At 67.5% G+C, this 17,803-nt stretch overlaps 1 protein-coding gene across 6 annotated transcripts in view; it reads right to left on the bottom strand.

Annotated features, from left to right (window-relative positions):
* Positions 1 to 1,060: 1,060 nt before the first annotated feature.
* Positions 1,061 to 17,803, bottom strand: part of COL18A1 (collagen type XVIII alpha 1 chain) — a 75,994-nt gene continuing 59,251 nt past the window's right edge. For 3 of the 6 annotated variants that reach the window (XM_047798166.1, XM_047798142.1, XM_047798149.1), the window contains 29 exons: positions 17,242 to 17,304; positions 16,483 to 16,509; positions 15,868 to 15,999; positions 15,474 to 15,536; positions 14,562 to 14,588; positions 14,061 to 14,096; positions 13,707 to 13,778; positions 13,370 to 13,405; positions 13,061 to 13,144; positions 12,576 to 12,605; positions 12,460 to 12,486; positions 12,212 to 12,274; positions 11,902 to 11,976; positions 11,431 to 11,457; positions 11,176 to 11,229; positions 10,847 to 10,921; positions 10,359 to 10,427; positions 9,782 to 9,824; positions 9,251 to 9,313; positions 6,317 to 6,360; positions 5,988 to 6,110; positions 5,342 to 5,495; positions 5,185 to 5,258; positions 4,724 to 4,855; positions 4,463 to 4,501; positions 3,277 to 3,522; positions 2,980 to 3,177; positions 2,378 to 2,493; positions 1,061 to 1,511 (listed from right to left, as the gene is read on the bottom strand). In XM_047798166.1, coding sequence (XP_047654122.1) covers positions 1,298 to 1,511; positions 2,378 to 2,493; positions 2,980 to 3,177; positions 3,277 to 3,522; positions 4,463 to 4,501; positions 4,724 to 4,855; positions 5,185 to 5,258; positions 5,342 to 5,495; positions 5,988 to 6,110; positions 6,317 to 6,360; positions 9,251 to 9,313; positions 9,782 to 9,824; positions 10,359 to 10,427; positions 10,847 to 10,921; positions 11,176 to 11,229; positions 11,431 to 11,457; positions 11,902 to 11,976; positions 12,212 to 12,274; positions 12,460 to 12,486; positions 12,576 to 12,605; positions 13,061 to 13,144; positions 13,370 to 13,405; positions 13,707 to 13,778; positions 14,061 to 14,096; positions 14,562 to 14,588; positions 15,474 to 15,536; positions 15,868 to 15,999; positions 16,483 to 16,509; positions 17,242 to 17,304 — 2,406 coding nt within the window. In that variant the 3' untranslated portion in view covers positions 1,061 to 1,297. The remainder of the gene's footprint in view (positions 1,512 to 2,377; positions 2,494 to 2,979; positions 3,178 to 3,276; positions 3,523 to 4,462; positions 4,502 to 4,723; positions 4,856 to 5,184; positions 5,259 to 5,341; positions 5,496 to 5,987; positions 6,111 to 6,316; positions 6,361 to 9,250; positions 9,314 to 9,781; positions 9,825 to 10,358; positions 10,428 to 10,846; positions 10,922 to 11,175; positions 11,230 to 11,430; positions 11,458 to 11,901; positions 11,977 to 12,211; positions 12,275 to 12,459; positions 12,487 to 12,575; positions 12,606 to 13,060; positions 13,145 to 13,369; positions 13,406 to 13,706; positions 13,779 to 14,060; positions 14,097 to 14,561; positions 14,589 to 15,473; positions 15,537 to 15,867; positions 16,000 to 16,482; positions 16,510 to 17,241; positions 17,305 to 17,803) is intronic. The other 3 variants (XM_047798177.1, XM_047798145.1, XM_047798155.1) reach the window with 1 other exon arrangement.

Raw genomic sequence — 17,803 nt, 5'->3', positions numbered from 1 at the left:
CTTTACAGTCTCGTGCTCGGACGGCAGACCCTGCGATGGACCCTGGGCCCTGGCCTGCCACCCTGCCACCTCCCCCAGAGATGCCCACATGCACCCCCAAACGTCCCCTTCACGCCTCCAGCACGAGGCCGTGTACTTTCCCAGGGCTGTGCTGTGCATAGTGGGGGAGCAGGGTCCGAGCCCACGTGGCCCTCAGCCGCTGCCTTGCACACGCGGCCCCGTCCTGTCCCAGGCTGGCTCGGACCCCTCCGTGCCACCTCGCCTGTCCCGGGGCTGGACTGGGCAGGCCCGTGCAGGCTGTGAGCCGTGTCCCGGCTGGGGGCACACGTGGCCACCCCCTGTGGCCCCAGAGGTTTCTGAGCTCCGTGTCCTGCAAAGTTGAACCCAGGGATCCGGGCGCTGAGCTCAGCAGGAGGCAGTTCCGGCCAAGGACTGGAGGGGGCGGGGTGCTGGGTTGGGGGGCCCAGCTGGGTCCCAGGACGTGCTCCGAGGCAGAGCTGGGCAGGTGCTGCAGGCAGGAATCCTCGCCCCGGCTGTGAGGCCGGGGCCCAAGGACAGGGCGCTGGGTTTATGGACTCATCGGAACTCCCAGTACAGCCGGGGCTCTGCTGGTTGTGACCTCGGGTCACTCAAGAAGCCAGTATAGTGTCCGGACCTCACGTGGCAGGGCTGGCTCCAGGGGACAGGCAGGCTTCCTGTGTGGCAGCCCCTGGGGTCCACAGGGGGTGTCGAGCTTGGGAACGTGCAGCCCCTGGGCCAGGGGAGGGGAGGGAGCAGGCAGCCTGAGGGTGCAGCCCCGGCGCCCCCTTGTGGCTGGGCAGCACAGGCCTGGGGTCTGCAGGAGCTGGCACCTGCCGGGAGGCGGAGGGCCCCTCTCAGCACCTGGGAGGCCCTGGGGATGCGCCTCCAGGGCAGTCGATGCCTAAACGGAGGCAGTTCTGTGCTCTGGCCTGATGGGCCGGGAGGCTGCACGGGCACCGAGCAGTCCCCCTGCTGACCTGGCTGGCCAGCTGGCGCTGGACCATGGGGAGGGCAGAGGAAGAGGCTGGGCACCAGGCTGTTTAAACTTTTTAAAAAATACTCTCTTTGGCTTCCTTTTATTTCTTGAGGATTACATGAAATGTGAACCATACAGGAAAGTGTCCCCGCCAGGCCCCTCTCTGAGGTGCCGGCAGAGGCTCCTGCCCCACCTGGGGCCCCGCTCTGCTCCTCCAGCCTGGTGCTCCTTTCCAGCCACCTGTCGGTCCGTCCGCCCATCCGTCCGTCCGTCCATCCGTCCGTGGAGGCAGCCGAGATCCTACTTGGAGGCGGAGGTCATGAAGCTGTTTTCGATGCAGAGAACAATGAAGGCATGGTGGCAGCCGGCGGCTTTCTGCTCCAGCAGCCGGCCCGCCAGCAGCGAGGAGGCCTGGCCCGTGGCCGTCCTGGCCTCAGTCCGCCACGTCTCACAGTAGCTCTCGGTCAGCCGGCGCCCGCTGGGGTCTGAGCCGTGCCACACGCTCTTCTGGGGCCTGCAAGATGCGCTGGGCATCAGTCCCGTAGGGCTGACCACCCAGGCTGGAGGGTGGCCCTGGGCAGAAAAGGGCGCCCCCAAGCCGGAGGTTTGACTGGAGGGGGGCTGCTGGGAGGGCAAGAACTTGGGTGGCCGGAGTCAGTCCATCCTAGTTCTTAGGGGCTGCCTCCCAGACTGCACCCCGAGATGCTGCTGTCTTACGGGCACAGCCGAGGAAGCAGGACTCCGACGGCTGGCTGGGTGGACCTGAGTCCGGGTGCCTGAGCTCCATAAAGCCCATCCCTGTGCAGCCTCCTCACCAGGAGCTGGCACGGTCTGGCGTTCCAGCCTCTGGCCAGCCCCTCGGATGGTGGATGCCCACAGCCCTGCCCGAGGCTGGCCCTGGGGTGCTCCTCAGTGAGGACAAGGCTACAAGCTTGTCTGACACCCCGAGCCACCCATGGGTGCTGGGGGACACCGGCTGGCCTAGGGACGATGATGTGACACTGACTTGAGGCCAACCTGGCAACTTCTGCCAGCACGTCACGCATGCGTGTCTCTGACGCAGAAATTCCACTTTGAGGAAGTTACAGAAGGAACGTGCCATGACGTTCATGTGATAGGGGCTGGAGCCTGTGGCCCCTAGACCCCATCTCCTGGCGGGAGGCTGGGGCCACCTGCTGGGAAAGCCGGCAGCCGGCTAGTAAGGGCGTTTCATGTAACACCTCAAACAGCGTTTCTCACAGCTCCTCCTGTGCTTGTGGTTAAACTCTGGGCGGGTACCAGGAACTGGGTCAGCCTGGAGCCTCAGAGCCCAGAGTGTCGCCTTGGCTCGGGTTCTGTGGGGCCAGAGGCCCCGCTGCTGCACCCACGCTGGGCACCTACCAGGCAGGGTGCTGAAGGACGTCTCTGCCGTCGAAAGAGAAGATGCGGGCGCCAGGCTTCAGCTGGCCCTCGGAGCCCGAGAACAAGGCCTCCCAGCTGGGGAACAGCACCTCATCCTGTGGGGGGAAGTGGGGTCGTCCTGGCTGGTCACCTCCTGCCAGGGGGACAAGCAGCTGGGCGGCCTCAGCGAAGCCGGGGCGGTCTGAGAAGGGCCCCGCCCCAGGCCTCCTGCGGCCCCCCCCCCCCCGTCCCCGGCACTGGCAGCCCCTGCTCGCTGGGCACCAGCTGCCAGCCCTGGACCCCCCGGACTGGAGCGAGCCCCTCTCTGGTCCTGAGGAACAGGGTGCTCCGAGCATCCAGAAAGCACACACTTCTGTTCGTGGAAGAAGCCATGGAACACGGCCCTGTTTAGGGACCTGGCGCGGCCCCCCTGCCCTGGGCTGCCCTGCACCCTGACAGCCCGAGGGATGCTGTGCACAGGTAATGTGAAGCCACGTGGGAGCTCCACGGGGTGCCTGGGGGATGACCCGCCCCCGGCCCTCCCACCTGCGCCCCCGCCCCCGCCCTCGGGGCCCCTGGGCCGGCTCAGCCCGACCACCCACCCTGAGGTTAACGATGGGCACGGCGGCGCGGTCGGCGCGGCGCACGATGCTGTAGAGGTCCTGCAGCCGCGAGGACAGGAAGGCGCGGAAGGTGCCCGCCAGCCCCACGGCACGCGCCTGCTGGAAGCACTGGAAGTCGGCGCCGCGGATGCCGCGCAGGCCGCCCGACTGCGGGCTGTTGAGCGCGACCAGGTGTAGCTGCGGGGGAGCCGCGCGTCAGGCCCGGGGCGGAGGGAGGGCGAGTCCCGGCGCTGGGGTCTGGCTCCTCCACCCCCAGCGCCGTGCACGGTCACTCACCACCGGCTGGAAGTCGTGGTGGGTGTGGGCGGGCGAGCCCGTGGGGTGCACCGGCCGGGGGTGCACGTAGGCACCGTGATGCGGGGCCCCCGGGTAGGGCTGGGCGACCGGCAGGCGTGGGGGGCTGGCCCGGATGTCGTCCGCCCGCCAGGCCCGAGCTGTGGGCTGGGGAGGCTCCCGGCGGGGGTAAGGGTTGCCCTCGTGCAGCTGCACCACCGGCGGCTGCAAGGCGGCCACCTCGTTGTCCTGCGGGTGAGAGGCGTCCGCTCAGTGAGGCCCGCGGGGCCCCTCTCGCTCCCTGCTGCCAGGCCTGGGCGCCATGCCACCTGCACCCTGGTTTTCTGGGGCCCAGTAGCCCCCTGGTGACCCCTTAATGGGGGGCAGCCCCCTGCTCTGGGGTGCACCTCCCTCAGAGGCCAGCCCCTCCCCGCGGCCCAGGGTGCCTGGGGCCGACCTCCTCCACCTGCCCTCGAGGCCTCCTCCGCCCAGCCGATAGCGGCGTTCTCCGCCCGGAAGCCTTGCCCAGCCTCCGCCTGGGCGGGTGATCTTCAGCTCTAAGACCAGCCCCTGTGCCCCTGCCCTCTTCCCGATTCTGTCCTGTCCCCACGGCCCCCGTACCCTCTGACACACCTGCGAGCTCTGCATCTGTTACCTGGTACCTGGCACCTGCTAACGGCTTATAATGTAACGTATGTAATCGGCGTATATATCCACACCTTACACTCAGTACCTCGCCGTCATCTCTGTGCCCCAACCCCCAGGGTCACTTCCCGGGCAGTTTCAAGCACAGCCTAGAGCAGCGCCCGGCAGATGGGAGGAGGCTGAGCGAGAGACCCGACTCCCGGAGCCCCGCGGCTGGCAGGCTCCCACCGAGCCGCCCACGCCCATCGCGGAGCCTGGCTCCTGAGCCCTCTGAGAGGCCAGGACTTCTGCTCAGAGGAGCCGCCGAGGGACGTCACCCACGGAGGGAAACCGGAAAGCGCCCTCCCGCGCCCACGCACCCTGAGGGGTCTCCCGGTGCCCCGCGCCCTGGAGAAAGACAAGGTCGCAAAGCAGCCTCTCCCCACATCCCTGCAGGCCGGTGAGCCTGGCCTCCAGCACAGGCGGCCCCACCCGGGCGGCACAATGCCCGCCGCCCTGCCCGCGGGGCCAGGAGACGGTTCTGAGAAGTAGGGATGCTCCTTACCGTCCCCGTCCCGCGTGGCAGTGGCGTGCGGGCCTCCAGCTGGAAGAAAACGGGGGTCACCCCAGGACCTCTGACCCTGCCAGTGCCCCCTACCCCGTGCCCGGCGATGCAGCCAGAGGGGAAGCTGGGGGCCGTGCTCTCCCAGACCGGGTGCTGGTCCCTGCCCCCCTCAGCGCATCTTCTCCATGCCCTTGGCCCCAAGAGCAAGGATGGAGAGGTCCCCCCTCTCCACATGCAGGGTGAGTGCTGTCCAGAACTCACCAGAACCTTCCGGAACCCATTCCGGACACGGACGTACAGCTCCTCCCTCTCGGCCACGAACATGAGCCAGCCCTCCGGCACCTCGGGCACCTTGTCCAGCATGGTCTGGTACGTGGCCCAGACCCTCACCTGCTGGAAGCCCAGCCCAGTGGGGTCCCCCTGCACAGAGGTGGCCCCTTGGGCTCCTGGGGTGAGGGTGGGGCGCCTCGTGACCAGGGAGTCTGAAGACCTAAGGGGCCCCCTCCTCCTGAGGCTGGCCCCGCAGTGCTGCAGAGAAGCCTCCGCCTGGAGACTCCCTGGGCCACTGTGGCCTCTGCACGGCGTGCCCACCCACCGGGACCTCCTCCGTGCCCATCTCAGACCCCAGCCAAGCCCTGGTCCCCCACTTCTGCTTCAGAAACCACTTTGTCCCGGGGCCCTTGGCACTGGGGTCCCCAGGCCAGGGCCAGGGCAGTGCTTACCCCTGAGGAGCCGCCCATGGATCCAGGGGGTCCCGGTGGCCCAGGTGGGCCTGGGGGGCCTGGAACGCTGATAGCTACAAGAGAGAAGCCAGAGGTGGGGATAAGGGACCTGGCTGGATGAGGCTGGAGCCCAGCACCCGCTCCTTGCCCGGCTTACTCTGCCTGTAAGGGCCAGGAAAGGAAGGGGGCCCCGGCGGTCCTGGGGGCCCCGGGGGTCCTGGCGGCCCCTGGCGGCCTTCGTAACCGATGCCAGGTGGTCCCTGAGGTCCGGGAGGGCCAGGTTGGCCCCGGATGCTCTCTCCCTTAGGACCCTAGGGAGGAAGACACCTAGGGGTTATCACCTATGTCCCCAGGCCGGGGACAAGCAAGCTTGAGGGTCTGGGCTGCATCTGCCACCAGCCTCTAAAGGAACCATGGCTGTAAGCCCCTGTCCCCTCCCTGCACAGTGAGGCCCAGGAAGCCTGGCCCACCCACCCCGTGGGCCCTCTGCTCACAAAGGTGCAGCCCAAGGGCCCCCGCTCCCCCTCTCCCCAGACAGGACCTGTTTCAGGACGGAGGGTCTCCGTGGGGGCTGGGAGGAGAACAGGAACAGGAGCAAGCAGGTGCCCCACCCCCCAGGTCAGGTGCCCAGTCTGGGAGGGCAGCTGCTGTGAACACCCCAAGGGGGAGCGGCGGTGCTCGGGTCCGGCCAGAAGGTGGACCTGCCTTTGGATTTGGGCCCCAGGGAGCCTGGGGGTCACGAGGTCTGGCACAGGCTTGGGCATCTGCATGGGCACCTGCAGGTGGCTGGGGGCCAGACTCACCGGAATCCCAGGGTAGCCTGGCGGGCCAGGGGGACCGGGCACGCTGGAGCCGAAGAATCCGCCGCCCCCGGGCTCGCCCCTTTCTCCTTTCTGCCCGGCTTCCCCTCGGTCGCCCTTCTCCCCCTGTGGACAGAAGGGCCTGTCAGGGACGCCCCATTCCCAAGGGTCTGCGGGGGGGCAGATGCTGACCCCCACGGGCCCGGGGTGAGGCAGTGGGGCGCTTCTGCAGCCCAGGCCTGGCGGGCCCTGCAGAAGGGGCGTCGAGCCAGATGGCACGTCCCGGGTGTCCTCTGGGCCCTGCGTCCGAGTGACGACGCGGTGTCACCCACCTTCAGCTCAGCTTCCATGTGGAGGAGGTCGAACGGGAACTGCCCTGCGGGGGAGACGTGGGGGTCTCAGGAGGTGCCCGACCCCGGAGCTTCTTCCCAATGCCCAGCTTGTTTTCTTCCCAATGCCCGTGTTTCTGTGTGGGGATCCCAACACACTTTGTCACGCTTACCCCCAGCTTCTTGAGATATGAGGGTGTTTCTGTCAATGGTGCCTTTTCTCCTTCATTTGTTTTTGGCCATGCCCGTGGCACACAGAATTTCCCGGGCCAGGGATCGAACCCCCCCCTCAGCAGTGACAATACTAGGTCCGTAACCTGCTGAGCCGCCCGGGAGCTCCTCCCCTTCAGGTTTGTGATGGACACAGGGCACTGAGACACTCAGAACACGGCCGACTTTCACCCACCGTGTGCCGGCCCCCGGGGACCAGCCCCGCGTCACCACGCGCACAGACAGGTGCCTCTAAGGACACGGGCCGCGGCGGTGGTGGCAGCAGCCGCCTCCCGGGCTGCCGTGTCCTGTCCCCAGACGTTGGTACCTCCGACCCCCTTCGGCCCCCGCCCGCATCCTGCCCTGGCAACCAGCCTGCTCTTCTGAGCGGTGCCTTTGAATCAGTTCATTCGGTTTACGACTCGCCCTGATTTTTGAGCCTCGCGACCTCAGTAAACCGCCTCGTTCATCGGACGTTTACACGCACAGGCCTCAGGTTGCCGCCGTCTCGAAGGTGTTGTGTGAAAACGGCGGGTTTATTTCCTCCAGAGCCACCCCTGCGTCTCCCTCCCTCCCCGCACCGGGTGGCGCGGCTTCCAGCCCCCTCGTCTCTTTCCCACGTGGGCCCCACGCCGGGGCGGGGGGGTTATTCGTCTGTGCGAGGAACTCTCGCTTGATTTTTTTTTTCTTGCTTCCCTGAGGCTTCCCGTCCTGCACGTGTGCCCAGTCACTGCTTCTCGCATCTACTATCTCAGGTTCGATCCATCTCTTGACCTCCTGAGCCGGGTGCTCAGAGGCACAGGCCACTCAGGGCTGTGACGCTGGCGGCAAAGACCTGTGCTCTTTCCAGGGCGGACGCGTCCCTCGTGACCTTTCCCCTGGAAACCTGCTGAAGGGGGAGGTGGCATCCTGGGGTGAGGTGACACCTGCTGGTGGACTGTGGGTGGGAGCTCGTGGGGAGCCCCCGCAGGGCCGCCCAGCTCGCACGTCGGGGCTCCTGTCCTGGTCCTTCCTTCGGCGGAGTGAGGGCTGAGAGCCCCGATCCAGGCCCCGGCCACACCCACGACCCTTCAGCTCCAGTTCCCAGTTCCCCCGTGGTCTCCCCTGCCCCGTGGGCACGTCCCTGCTGAGGCTTAGACGCCGGCTCCCGCTCCCTCGGGCAGACAGGCTTTAGGGACTGGCTGTGTGCCAGGCCTGAGGGCCAGTCTTCAGCCGTTCAGATCCTCTGCCCTCAGCGCTCATGTCCTTTTATTGGGTGGGGGTCTCCTGGGGGTCTTGCTCTTTTCCCCTGATGACGGTTGTCCTTTAAAGGAGCACGGGGCGCCCTCACGCTGGACGCATGCGCGGCCGGGTCTGGATTTAACCGTCGCTTTCCCCACCCGTCTTCCGTTCGCCCCCCTGACCTGGTCCCTCCTCGCCTTTCTTGGCGGCTTTGGGTCAAGCCGTCTGGCCTGATCTTTCCCGTTCCGTTACGGGGCACATTCCTCGCTGTTCCTGGCTGCTCCCTGAGGTGACAGGTGCGGCCTTGACTTGGGTCTGATGGGACCAGGGTTTCAGCCTCTTGGGGCTGGGCTGGCGGAGCCTCGGTTCCACCTCACGCCGCATGGCTGTGCGGGGCTGCGAGCTCTCGCCGTCCTCTCTGGTGCGCCCCCCTGTCCCCAGGTCACCGGCACCCCTTTCTCCCCAGGGGACCTCAGTGTCCCCGCTCCGGCTGGTGTCCTGGAACAGCCTCGCCCCCACCTTCTCGTCCCTCGAAGGAGGTTTTCACCAGATGCCGAATTCTAAGTGAGCCGGTACGTTCTTCCCGACCGTCTGGGAGTCTCCGGCCTCTGCCTTCTCTCACGTTGTGGGGGTCCAGCTCTCGGGCTTGAGGACCCTTTGCGTGAAGGGCCCCTCGAATCGCCACTGGCTTTCAGAGAGCTTGGCTAAGATGCCTTCAGATGCCCTTCTGGCCCCACCTGCCCCCGCCTGACCCCCGTGTCCTCACCCGTCTGACCTCCGGGGTGTTGCCGGACCCTGTGAGCCCTCCCCTCCCCGGCTGGGGCCATCGGCCTGAAGTCACGTGGAGCCTTCAACCTAGAGCTGCAGTTTTCAGCCCCAGGGTTAAACCCGACCCTGGTCCTCGGGCTCCAGCCTCCGCTCCCCCGTCTCCTTACGGCTGGACGTCACCAGCACGGTTAAGTCCGAGCCTGGAAGCACCGTCAGCTGGGCCCCGGGTCTGTCTCACCGTCCGTGCTGGCCGGTGGCTGGCCTGCTTCATCCTTACGAAACCCAGGCCCTCAACGAGCTCGCCTTCCTGAGGGGAGGGTGCGCAGCCCGCAGGCAAGATCTCGCTGAGCACCCTGGCCCCCGGCGCAGCCCCTCGTCCTGGAGGCCTTGGCAGCGCCCAGGGGCCCAGCTCCCCCGGCTTCTGCCCGGCCTGCGCCCGCATCACGCGTGCTCTCCGGATTTCATCCGGCTGCAGAAGCAGGACTCAGCGGGGCATTCTCGCCAGGACGAGACTCCTGGAGACCCGTCCCCCCACCCCCCTGGGGCCCCTGGGCAGCCCCCGGAAGTGGGGGACACCTGGGGCCCTGGTCTCCTCGGGGTGCCCAGCCCTGCTCCTCTGCCAGTGGGGGGACAGCACACCCTGCCCGGCCACTGCCTCAGCTCTGCTGTCCGAGCAGTGCCCCCACCCGGGCGTCCTCCTGGGGCCCCTCAGCCCGGGACCTCCCAGAGCCCGCTCACCTGGTGGTCCAGGTGGGCCCATCTCTCCTTTGTCACCCTTCGGCCCAGGAGGCCCCTGGTACCCTGGAGGGGCAGAGACCCCAAAGCCTGTTACTGAGTGTGTGACAAGGGCCTTGGGGACAGGCTGGTCCTGGCGGGCACCACGTGTGCTGGCGGGCCTGGGCCAGGGGAGTGGAGCAGGGCGGTGTGTAAACTCAGGGGCCGTCTGAGCTCGGGACCAGCGGGAGTGCCCGGGGCTCCTGCAGCAGGACCTGCAGCTCCCAGAGACCAGGCCGCTCCTGCGAGGGGGGCTCGGACAAGGAGCTGGACTGTGGACAGCAAGCGGGTGGCCACTCGGTGTCCTCTCCTGTCCACAGCTGGGCTACCGGGAAGCTTATGCTGGGAAGAACCAGGGGGCTCAGCACAGGGGGCCGCAATCAGCTGGGATTGGGGTGCCTGGGTCACCCAGCACCCCTGTGAGGGTCGCCCACCCCCCGCCCTGAGCTCTGGCCGCATGGGCAGACCCACCCCCAAGGCCCCAGGAGCCCTCACCTGGCAGTCCTGGGGGTCCAGGGCGGCCGGACTCCACAAACGCCTGTGGTGAATGTGGGCCAAAGGTGGCTGTTGAGGGGATGCTCTGGAAATGGGGGCCACCGCCCGCCCACAGGTCTCTGCCCAGAAGCCCTCAGCACCCGTCCCCCAGATGGGGAGCAGGGACGGGGAGGGGAGGACAGCGCGGAGTCGGGAGCCCTGGTCACGACGTGACCTGCCTCATGTCACTGCAGGTCGCTGGGTCTTGTGACCTCTGGGACCGTGGGCTCCAGCTCAGGAGCCCAGACCCAGAGAGCCGTCCCTTCGCCACCTTCCCGCGCCCAGGGAGCTTGTCCTCCAACCGCCTGCCAGGCCTGGCTCCCTCCAGCCCCCCCCCACAGCACCCCGACCAGGGCCACAGCGGCCGTGGCCTGGGCTGCCCCTGCCTGGGGGTTGGCCCCATCCTGGGCTCAGCCTGGTCCCGGGGTTGTCAGCCGCGTCCTGGGCTCAGCAGAGGCAGAGGGGGCGGCAGCGTTCCAGGCCCAGGTTGAGGAGGATGGGGGAGGCAGCGGGAACAGCAGGTGTCGTGGTGACTTACGTTGCTGTCATAGACAGGAGTCCCGGCGGGGCCTGGGGGCCCTGGGGGCCCGGGGGGGCCAGGCGGACCCTGTGCGGGGGAAGAGAAAGCTCTGCTCGGTCACGTTCGCAGCCGGGCCACGGACACTGGCCAGGACTCCCGACGTGGGCAGAAGCAATTTTGACAATCACGGTACTGTCAGAAAACAGAAAATTGAGGACCCGACCAGTTTCCTTGCAGCCACGGGTTCCCTGGGGACACAGCTGTCCCCTCCGTTCCCAGGAAAGAAGCACCGGATGTGGCTGGCGGGCTGCTGGGCGCCTGGGGTGGGGGTGGGGGTGTCAGACTGAGTCCTCGGCGTCTGTGTTTGTGAGCCTGGGCTCCGCGCATCCCACGACCAGCTCAGAGGGGCTCCCACCTGTGAGCTCTGGGACTTGAGCCAGGGGGGCCAGGCCTCCTGGTCTGGGTGTCCCCTCCCCCCGACCCCCCACAGCCTGCAGGACACTCACCCTCAGGCTGAATCCCACGCTGGCATCTCCCGGCTCCCCCTTCTCCCCTTTCAATCCGTTCATCCCGGGGCGACCCTGGGGCAGAGACAGTGAGTGGGAAATGGGGGTGCTGCCCAGCACTGAGGCCTCGGGCCCTGGGGGGCTGGCACTTCCTGTCCCTACCCAGAGCCTCCTGGGGTGTCCGTCCCTTGGGGTCCCGAGCTGCCCGTGCTGGGGACCGGTCCCTGGGGGAAGGGACAGCGTTGGGACTGAGGTCACGCCCCTCGGAGGCCATCACCCATGAGGGGCGGGCCGCTGTCCCCACGCACCACAAGACCCCAGGCACTTACCGGCCGTCCGGGGAAGCCAATCTCTCCCTTGTGCCCGGGCCGCCCATATGGACCCTGTGGGGGAGCCAGGTTTTAGGGGAGCAGAGGGCAGCCCTCACCCCTGTGGGCTCCCTCCTGAACCCCGCCCCAGAATCGGGGGTGCCACCGTAACCGGGATGCAAACTCTGCCGCCCACCCCCGCCGGCAGCCAGGCAGGCTCCCGTGTCCCCTGCCTGCGGGGCACACGCACGCCCTGGGGAAGCCTGGGCTACTCACCGGGGGTCCTCGGAAGCCAGGCTCACCCTGAACAGAAACCAGAAGGTGGCATGAGCAGCGGCAGTGCCCGCAGAGGCCGAGGGCAGCCGGACACCACAGGGTGTGCAGCACCCCAGGCGGGGCCCAGGCCGAGGGGCAGCACATCTAGAACCGCAGCCCCGAGAGCCCCCAGCCCCTCCACAGGGGGCTCAGCTGACAGGGGCAGAGGAGGACGAGGGGCCGGCCTGGCGGTGCTGAGCTGAGCGTGCAGGCTCTGGGCGCCCTGAGGGCGCTCCCAGGGAGGGGCACACAGGGGTGGGTGAGGAGTCCATGCTGCGGAGGCTTCTGGGATCTGGGTCAGCAGAGGCTCCCATGCACGGGCAGGAGCGCGCCCCTCCCAGGAGGACAAGCCACTCCGCGCCGTCTCCATGGCCCCCCAACCTGCCGCCCCTGCCCGGACAGAGGGGGAGACTCGGCCCAGGCGCCCCTCACCTTGGCTCCTTTCTGGGCAGGGGTCAATGGTCTGCCGTCGGGGCTGAAGACTGTGCCTGGCTCGCCCTTCTCGCCCTGGAACAGGCAGCAGGTCAGGTGGGCCAGGTCCGGGCAGGGCAGGGCTCACACACCCGCTGAAAACCCCACCTTGGGCACGACACGGCACCCAGAACACGGAGCAGAGTGGCGAGCAGGCCTCCGCGGGTCCAGGGACACAAGTGGGGGAGCATTGGCCATAGGCTCCTGGGCACGCCCCCCTCCCCTGGAGCAGCCACCTGCTGGACCCCAACGGCCCCACAGGGCCCCTCACCTTGGGTCCCGGGAGGCCCGGCTGGCCTTTGGAGCCCAGGTCACCCTTTGGCCCGGCCGGTCCCTGCAGAGAGACGGGGCGCTGGGCTGGGGCATCCCCAGCCGCACCCTAGATACCCGCCTGAGACCCTGGCTGGACCAGGGCCTCTGCTCTGGATCCTCAGCCTCACGGGGGCCCACCCGCCCCTCCTCCCCAAGCGGAGGCCCCCTCCCCCAGGAAGCAGAGGAGCCCCTGGCGGGGGTACTTACGGGGAAGCCTGCAAACCCCGTGCGGCCCTGGGGAGAGAGAGACAGTGACGGACGGTCAGGACTGCCCCGTGGGGACGGGGTCTGCCCAGCGCCCAGGCCACCGCGGACGCACGTACCTCAGGGCCCGGCACGCTCGCCACCGCTCTCTGTCCATGCGTCGGCAGAGCCCCGGAGTCGCGGGAGAGGAAAGGAGCCACGTTTACAATGAAAACAACTCCCGTGACGTTACCCACACACGACCCCGCACGGGACGCCAGAAATTAAACGTGGAAGAAAAGTTTGCTTTTAAGTCTCTCTGGCTTTGGCCTCAAGGTCCCTTGGATGAGAAGGAAAGGCGCCCGGGGGGCAGCACCCCCACCCCCTATGCTGAGTGTGGGGCCCTCGAGGGGACACGTCACACCCGGAGTAGGGTGACACACGGACAAACCACACAACCAAAGGGCAGCTCTGGAAGCCGAGAAGCCCCCCAGCCCCCGCCCCGAGCCAGAGGCCTGGGACTTGGGTGTTTCTGGGGGTTGCCCTATAAGGGGGCTGGTGGTCCCAACTGCAACCAGCACTGGGGGTCCAGGCAGAGGGAGTGCCCACCACACCGTGTCCTTACGTCTGACACATAGACAACAGGCCCTGGGGGTCCAGGGGGTCCTGGGAGGCCCGGTTGCCCCACTCCGTCCTTCCCGGGGTCTCCCTGGAAGAGAAAGCCAGGCTCCAGCTCGGGGGCTTCCCGTGGGGGTGGACGGTCACGGCAGCTCCGGCCGGGACTCCGAGGGGTTCCTGGCGACCACGCAGTGAGGGCCCCACCCCGGCAGGGAGGCTCCGAGCAGGGTCCCCGCCCACATGAGGCGGAGGGCTGCACCCCGACCCCGCCAGGCGCTCACCTCCCTGTCCCTGGGCCCTGACACCCCGCACTCACTTTGTCTCCCCTGGTGCCCTTCTCTCCTTTTGGCCCCTGTGGAGACGAAGCGAACGGCTCATCAGAAACAAAACCTGAGCCCCCTCTTCCCAGAGCCCGCAGACCACTGGGACTGGCTCTGAGTGAAGATGTGGGACCAAGGGGACCAGCTGGGAGCTGGGGGGGGGGCGTGGGCTGTGCAGAGAACCCCCTCTGGCAGCCTGGACGCCCGACTCATGTCGCATGGAGCTGGGGGCCCCCGGACCCCGTGGGGACCCTGAGATACGTGGAGGGGGGCAGCTCTCCCCCAGGGGTGGCTACTGCACGGTGTCACCCGGCAGCCCTGGGGGCCACTCACCTGGGGTCCAGCTGTACCCTCTCTGCCGGGGAGGCCGGGCAACCCGGGAGCTCCGTCTGCTCCGACTTCTCCCTGCAGCGGACACGAGGAGTGTCGGACCAGCCACAGCGGTGGGAACAAGCCAGGCCGGAGTTTCCAGGGGCCGTTGGCTCACCCAATGGGTGGCCGGGGAAGCGCCGTGGGGGCAGAGGAGGGGCGGGGGCAGAGGACACGACTGCAGAGCTGGGGTGGGAGGGCCGGGGAACGGTGGGAGGGCAATGCAGGGCCTGGTCCTCAGCCTGGGGGACCCTCCTGCCCCAACCAGGGCTGCTCACGACCTCGGACTCCCCGAACCCGAGAACGTGTTCGACTTACCTTGGTCCCTGCTGGCCCCACGGCTCCAGGATCCCCCTGAAGTGAACAAGGGCTCCTGTGGGCCGCGAGCCGACCCACCCCCAGGTGGCACCCACTCCCCTCCAGGTGACCATACAGGGGGGCCCACCCCTCACCCCACCTCAGAGCCGAGGGCCCCAGACCTTGAGGCCACCCACATGCTGAGGGCACAGGGCCTGGACTGTTCTGGAGGCCAGGCCACCGTTTCTGTCTAAGGAGCAGCTTAACCCGGGCGACTTCACCTTGAACAGTTTAGAAAAGGCGAGAAGCACGCCCTCCTAAAAGACTCGCCCGAACTGTCACAGGTTTGCAAATCAAAGCAAAACCCTCTAAGGGAATGCGCCCGACAGCAGAGGCCAGCCCCAGGGGGACCCTGCCAGTGTGGGGCGGGGGTGGCAGGCAGCCAGCAGGCAGCCGAGAAAACAGGGCTCCTTCCTGGGCCCCTCCTGCAGCGGCCCCCGGGCCAACTAAGGGCTCACTGACCTTGACTCCGGGCAGGCCGGGCGGTCCCTGCGGGGGCAGAGAAGGAAGAGGGCTCAGGTCAGAGCCACTCCCACCCCGGGGACAGCCCTCCCCACGAGAACACAAGCCCCTCCAGGGCTCGGAGCTCTTATCAGAAACAGTCTGTCCACAGTGGCCCGAGCACCCCGAGATCCCACCAGAGGGGTCGGTCCTCAGCAGCGCCCAGACCCTGGACAGCACGCCAACTGGGCGCGGGGCGGGTGTGCAGAATCCCCCAGCACGGAGCCCCTCCAGACGAGGCATCTGCACGCAGGGAGGCCGCCGTCCGGCATCCTGGGTCAGGGCTGGTTCGGCCGCGCTCAGACCCCAAGGGGCTCCATCACCTGGAGGCCCTGAAACAGCCCTCGGACCCTCCAGGGCGGAGTCCTTGGACTGAAGGGAGGGACTCCCCCACTGTGCCGGCTCTCGGCTCACACCTCGCCCAACGCCAAGGCTCCTAACGTACGAAGGGAGGCACTGAGCGGACGTGGCAAAGCCGCCCTAATGCACCGCAGAGGCAGGCTCTGCCCATCCGCGCTGCTCAGAGGAGGAGGCCTGTCCTGCTGCCTCCCACTCGTGTGGGCCGTCAGGCGCTCCTGACGCCGCCGCACAAGACGGGGTTACACGGAGCCCCTTCCGTCTAATTGAAAGTCTGCTCGGGTCGAAAACACGTAACTTCCCAAAATGAGAGCCGGAAGGAGAGCCTGACTGGCACGTCCAGAACGACTGGCTTCAGGCCTCGTCCTGCCCGCTCGACCCCCAGCGTCATCTCCCGCGCTGTGACAGCATTCCTGTCCTGGTGGCCCCAGGGTGACAGCGCTCTGGACGCAGGCGGCCCCTGGTCCCTACTGGACGCCCCTCCCCAAGCTGACCGAGCTGGCTCTGGGGCAGTACCTGCGGCCTGTCGGCACCTTGGGCAGCCCACCAGAAGGGTCCCCCGGAGCCTTCCATGTCGTCCTGGAGGGAACACGGGGACACCCGGTCTGCATCTCTTCTCACAGGAAGAGGCCCTCCCCGAGGCCGGCCAGGGGCCCGAGGCCGAGACGCCGAGCAGGGCCTCCCGAGTGTGCAGGTTGCCTGCTGGGCGGGGTCATGGGGACACTGCAGGGCGGACACCCGGGGCTCTAAGCACCCCATTCAGTGCGCTGGGGCCAACCTCACACGTGGGGGCTCTGCCACCAGCCGGGAGAGACCCAGGCAGCGGCGGTGTCAGCTTGGCTGCTGCCCAGCAGGGCTCATCAGTGTGGGCACCCGAGGGCGCCTGGGGCCAAAAGTGGCTGCTACTCACAAACCCGGCGGCAAGTCCTGGGCCTGGAGGTCCGGGGGGCCCAGGGGGCCCTGGTGGTCCTGCTGGTCCGGGGACCCCTGCCAGGCCGGGGTTCCCAGGAGCGCCGATGGGGCCGGGGTCTCCCTTGCTTCCCTGTGCGGGGGGCAGACAAGGTCACCTCTTGGCCCTTGGGGTGTGGGAAAAGCCCGGGTGCACCTGCGAGTTCTCAGGTGCGTTTTACACCCCGGGCCTGGAGCGATGCGAGCCCCGCAGCGTCTCTTTCCTCTGCCTTCCGGGACTTCACCCGCTTAACACAAAACCCCCCAGCGTGCGAGGGAGGGGTGGGCTCTGCCGGAGGGAGCGAGTCTGGGGACCTGGGACCCCGCTGCCACCAGGGAGGCTGGGGTGAGGAGGCAGCAGACTTTGCCCTGGAGCCCGGCGTGCGTGCCCTCGAGGCCGAGCCGCCTGCGTTCCCGAGTGTCTAAGTTTGGTGTCCAGGAGCCCAAACAGAATCTGGCGGCACCTTTGCCGAACGTCCTCCCCAGCTGCGGCTGTCCCCTCCCGGTAAGCCTCGCCTCTTCCCACCTGGGGCCGACCCCCTTCCCGAAGGGTGGCAGTACTGGGGCTTGTCCCTACCTTCGGTCCTGGGGCGCCCACCTCGCCCTGCAGAAGGAGGAGAGAGCGGTCACGGCACAGAGCAGCCCAGCCCGTGAGGTTTCCCGCTGCACTGACGCCGAAACGGGGTGTCTCCTCTTGGCCCCGTCACCACCCTGCTGTTCCTGCCGTCACCCCCACTTCAGAGGGGACCGAGGCCGCAGGGGAGGCTCTGTTGTGGGGGGCCGGGCCGACCTCACTGCAGAGCAGCGAACGCCCCCCGGCAGCAGAGCAGCCAGCTCTGAGCACAGACCCTGCTGCGGAGCCCAACAGCTGGGTTCTTGCTGAGGGACCGAGGAAAGCATTGTCCCCGAAGGGCTGCGTGAGCGCCTCCCCGCCCATCATGGCAAAGCCACGTGGAAACCACTGCCCCCTACAGGTTCGGGCCTGCGGGAAAGTTTCTCCGACATTGATGCAAATAAAATGGAAACTTGAAATAAAGTTTCCAAATGAGGCAAAGTGCTGCCATTCCTCAGAACCATCCCCCCACTTGTCATCAAGAAGAAACAGCTTGGGCGAGATCCTGGGTTTTGACAGGAGCCCCAGCCGCCGGCCCTCAGCGACGCGGGAGCCCGAGGGTCCCCGGCTGTTGGGCTGCCGACTGGGGGGAAGCCCCACAGCCCTGGGCACCACCACCCTGTGGCATTTCTCCTCCCTGGTGACCTGAGGCCACACCACCGAACACCCCCCGTTTGGGGCGCTAAGCCAGGTCCACCCTGGATGCCTGGAGAAGTGACTTACGACGCTGCCCTTCTGGCCGGTCTGCCCTGCTTGCCCATCTTTTCCTGGAAAACCTGGGGGGCCCTGGGGGCAGAAAAGCAGAGTGTGGCCCAGATGGAACTCACCGACCGGAGAAGACGTATGGGTTGGCCCGGGGCGACCTGTGTGTCCACAGGCTCCTGGGAGACACCCCAATACCCCAAACACTCTTGGACTCGGCCCAGTCTCAGGGCTCATGGGAATCACGCCCATAGGGCACAAGGGCACTTGGACAGCTCAGGTCAAAGTTTTTCTTCCCCTTTTTGGTTTAATTAGTTTCCCATCAGCTTGTGGAGGATGAGAAGAACCGCCAGCCCCATGGGGAGGGGGGCACCTCCGGCAGCAATGCGGGGCTACTACCCGGCTGCGGACTCTCACTAAAGGGCCACCACGGCTTCGGCAAGGTAACTGCCCGGGCCACAGACTTTATGTCCCGAGTGGCTTCCAACTTACGAGGTGGAAACCAGGCCTTATCACGGGTCTGATCACAGCAGCGCATCTCAGGCACCTGCCAGGCCCGGCATGGTGTCCCCGGGAGTAGGGG

The sequence above is a fragment of the Phacochoerus africanus genome, chromosome 1 (genome assembly GCF_016906955.1).
Source record: "Phacochoerus africanus isolate WHEZ1 chromosome 1, ROS_Pafr_v1, whole genome shotgun sequence".
NCBI lineage: Eukaryota > Metazoa > Chordata > Mammalia > Artiodactyla > Suidae > Phacochoerus > Phacochoerus africanus.
Note: the sequence above shows the minus strand (reverse complement) of the source record. Positions and strands in the feature narration are given on the sequence as shown.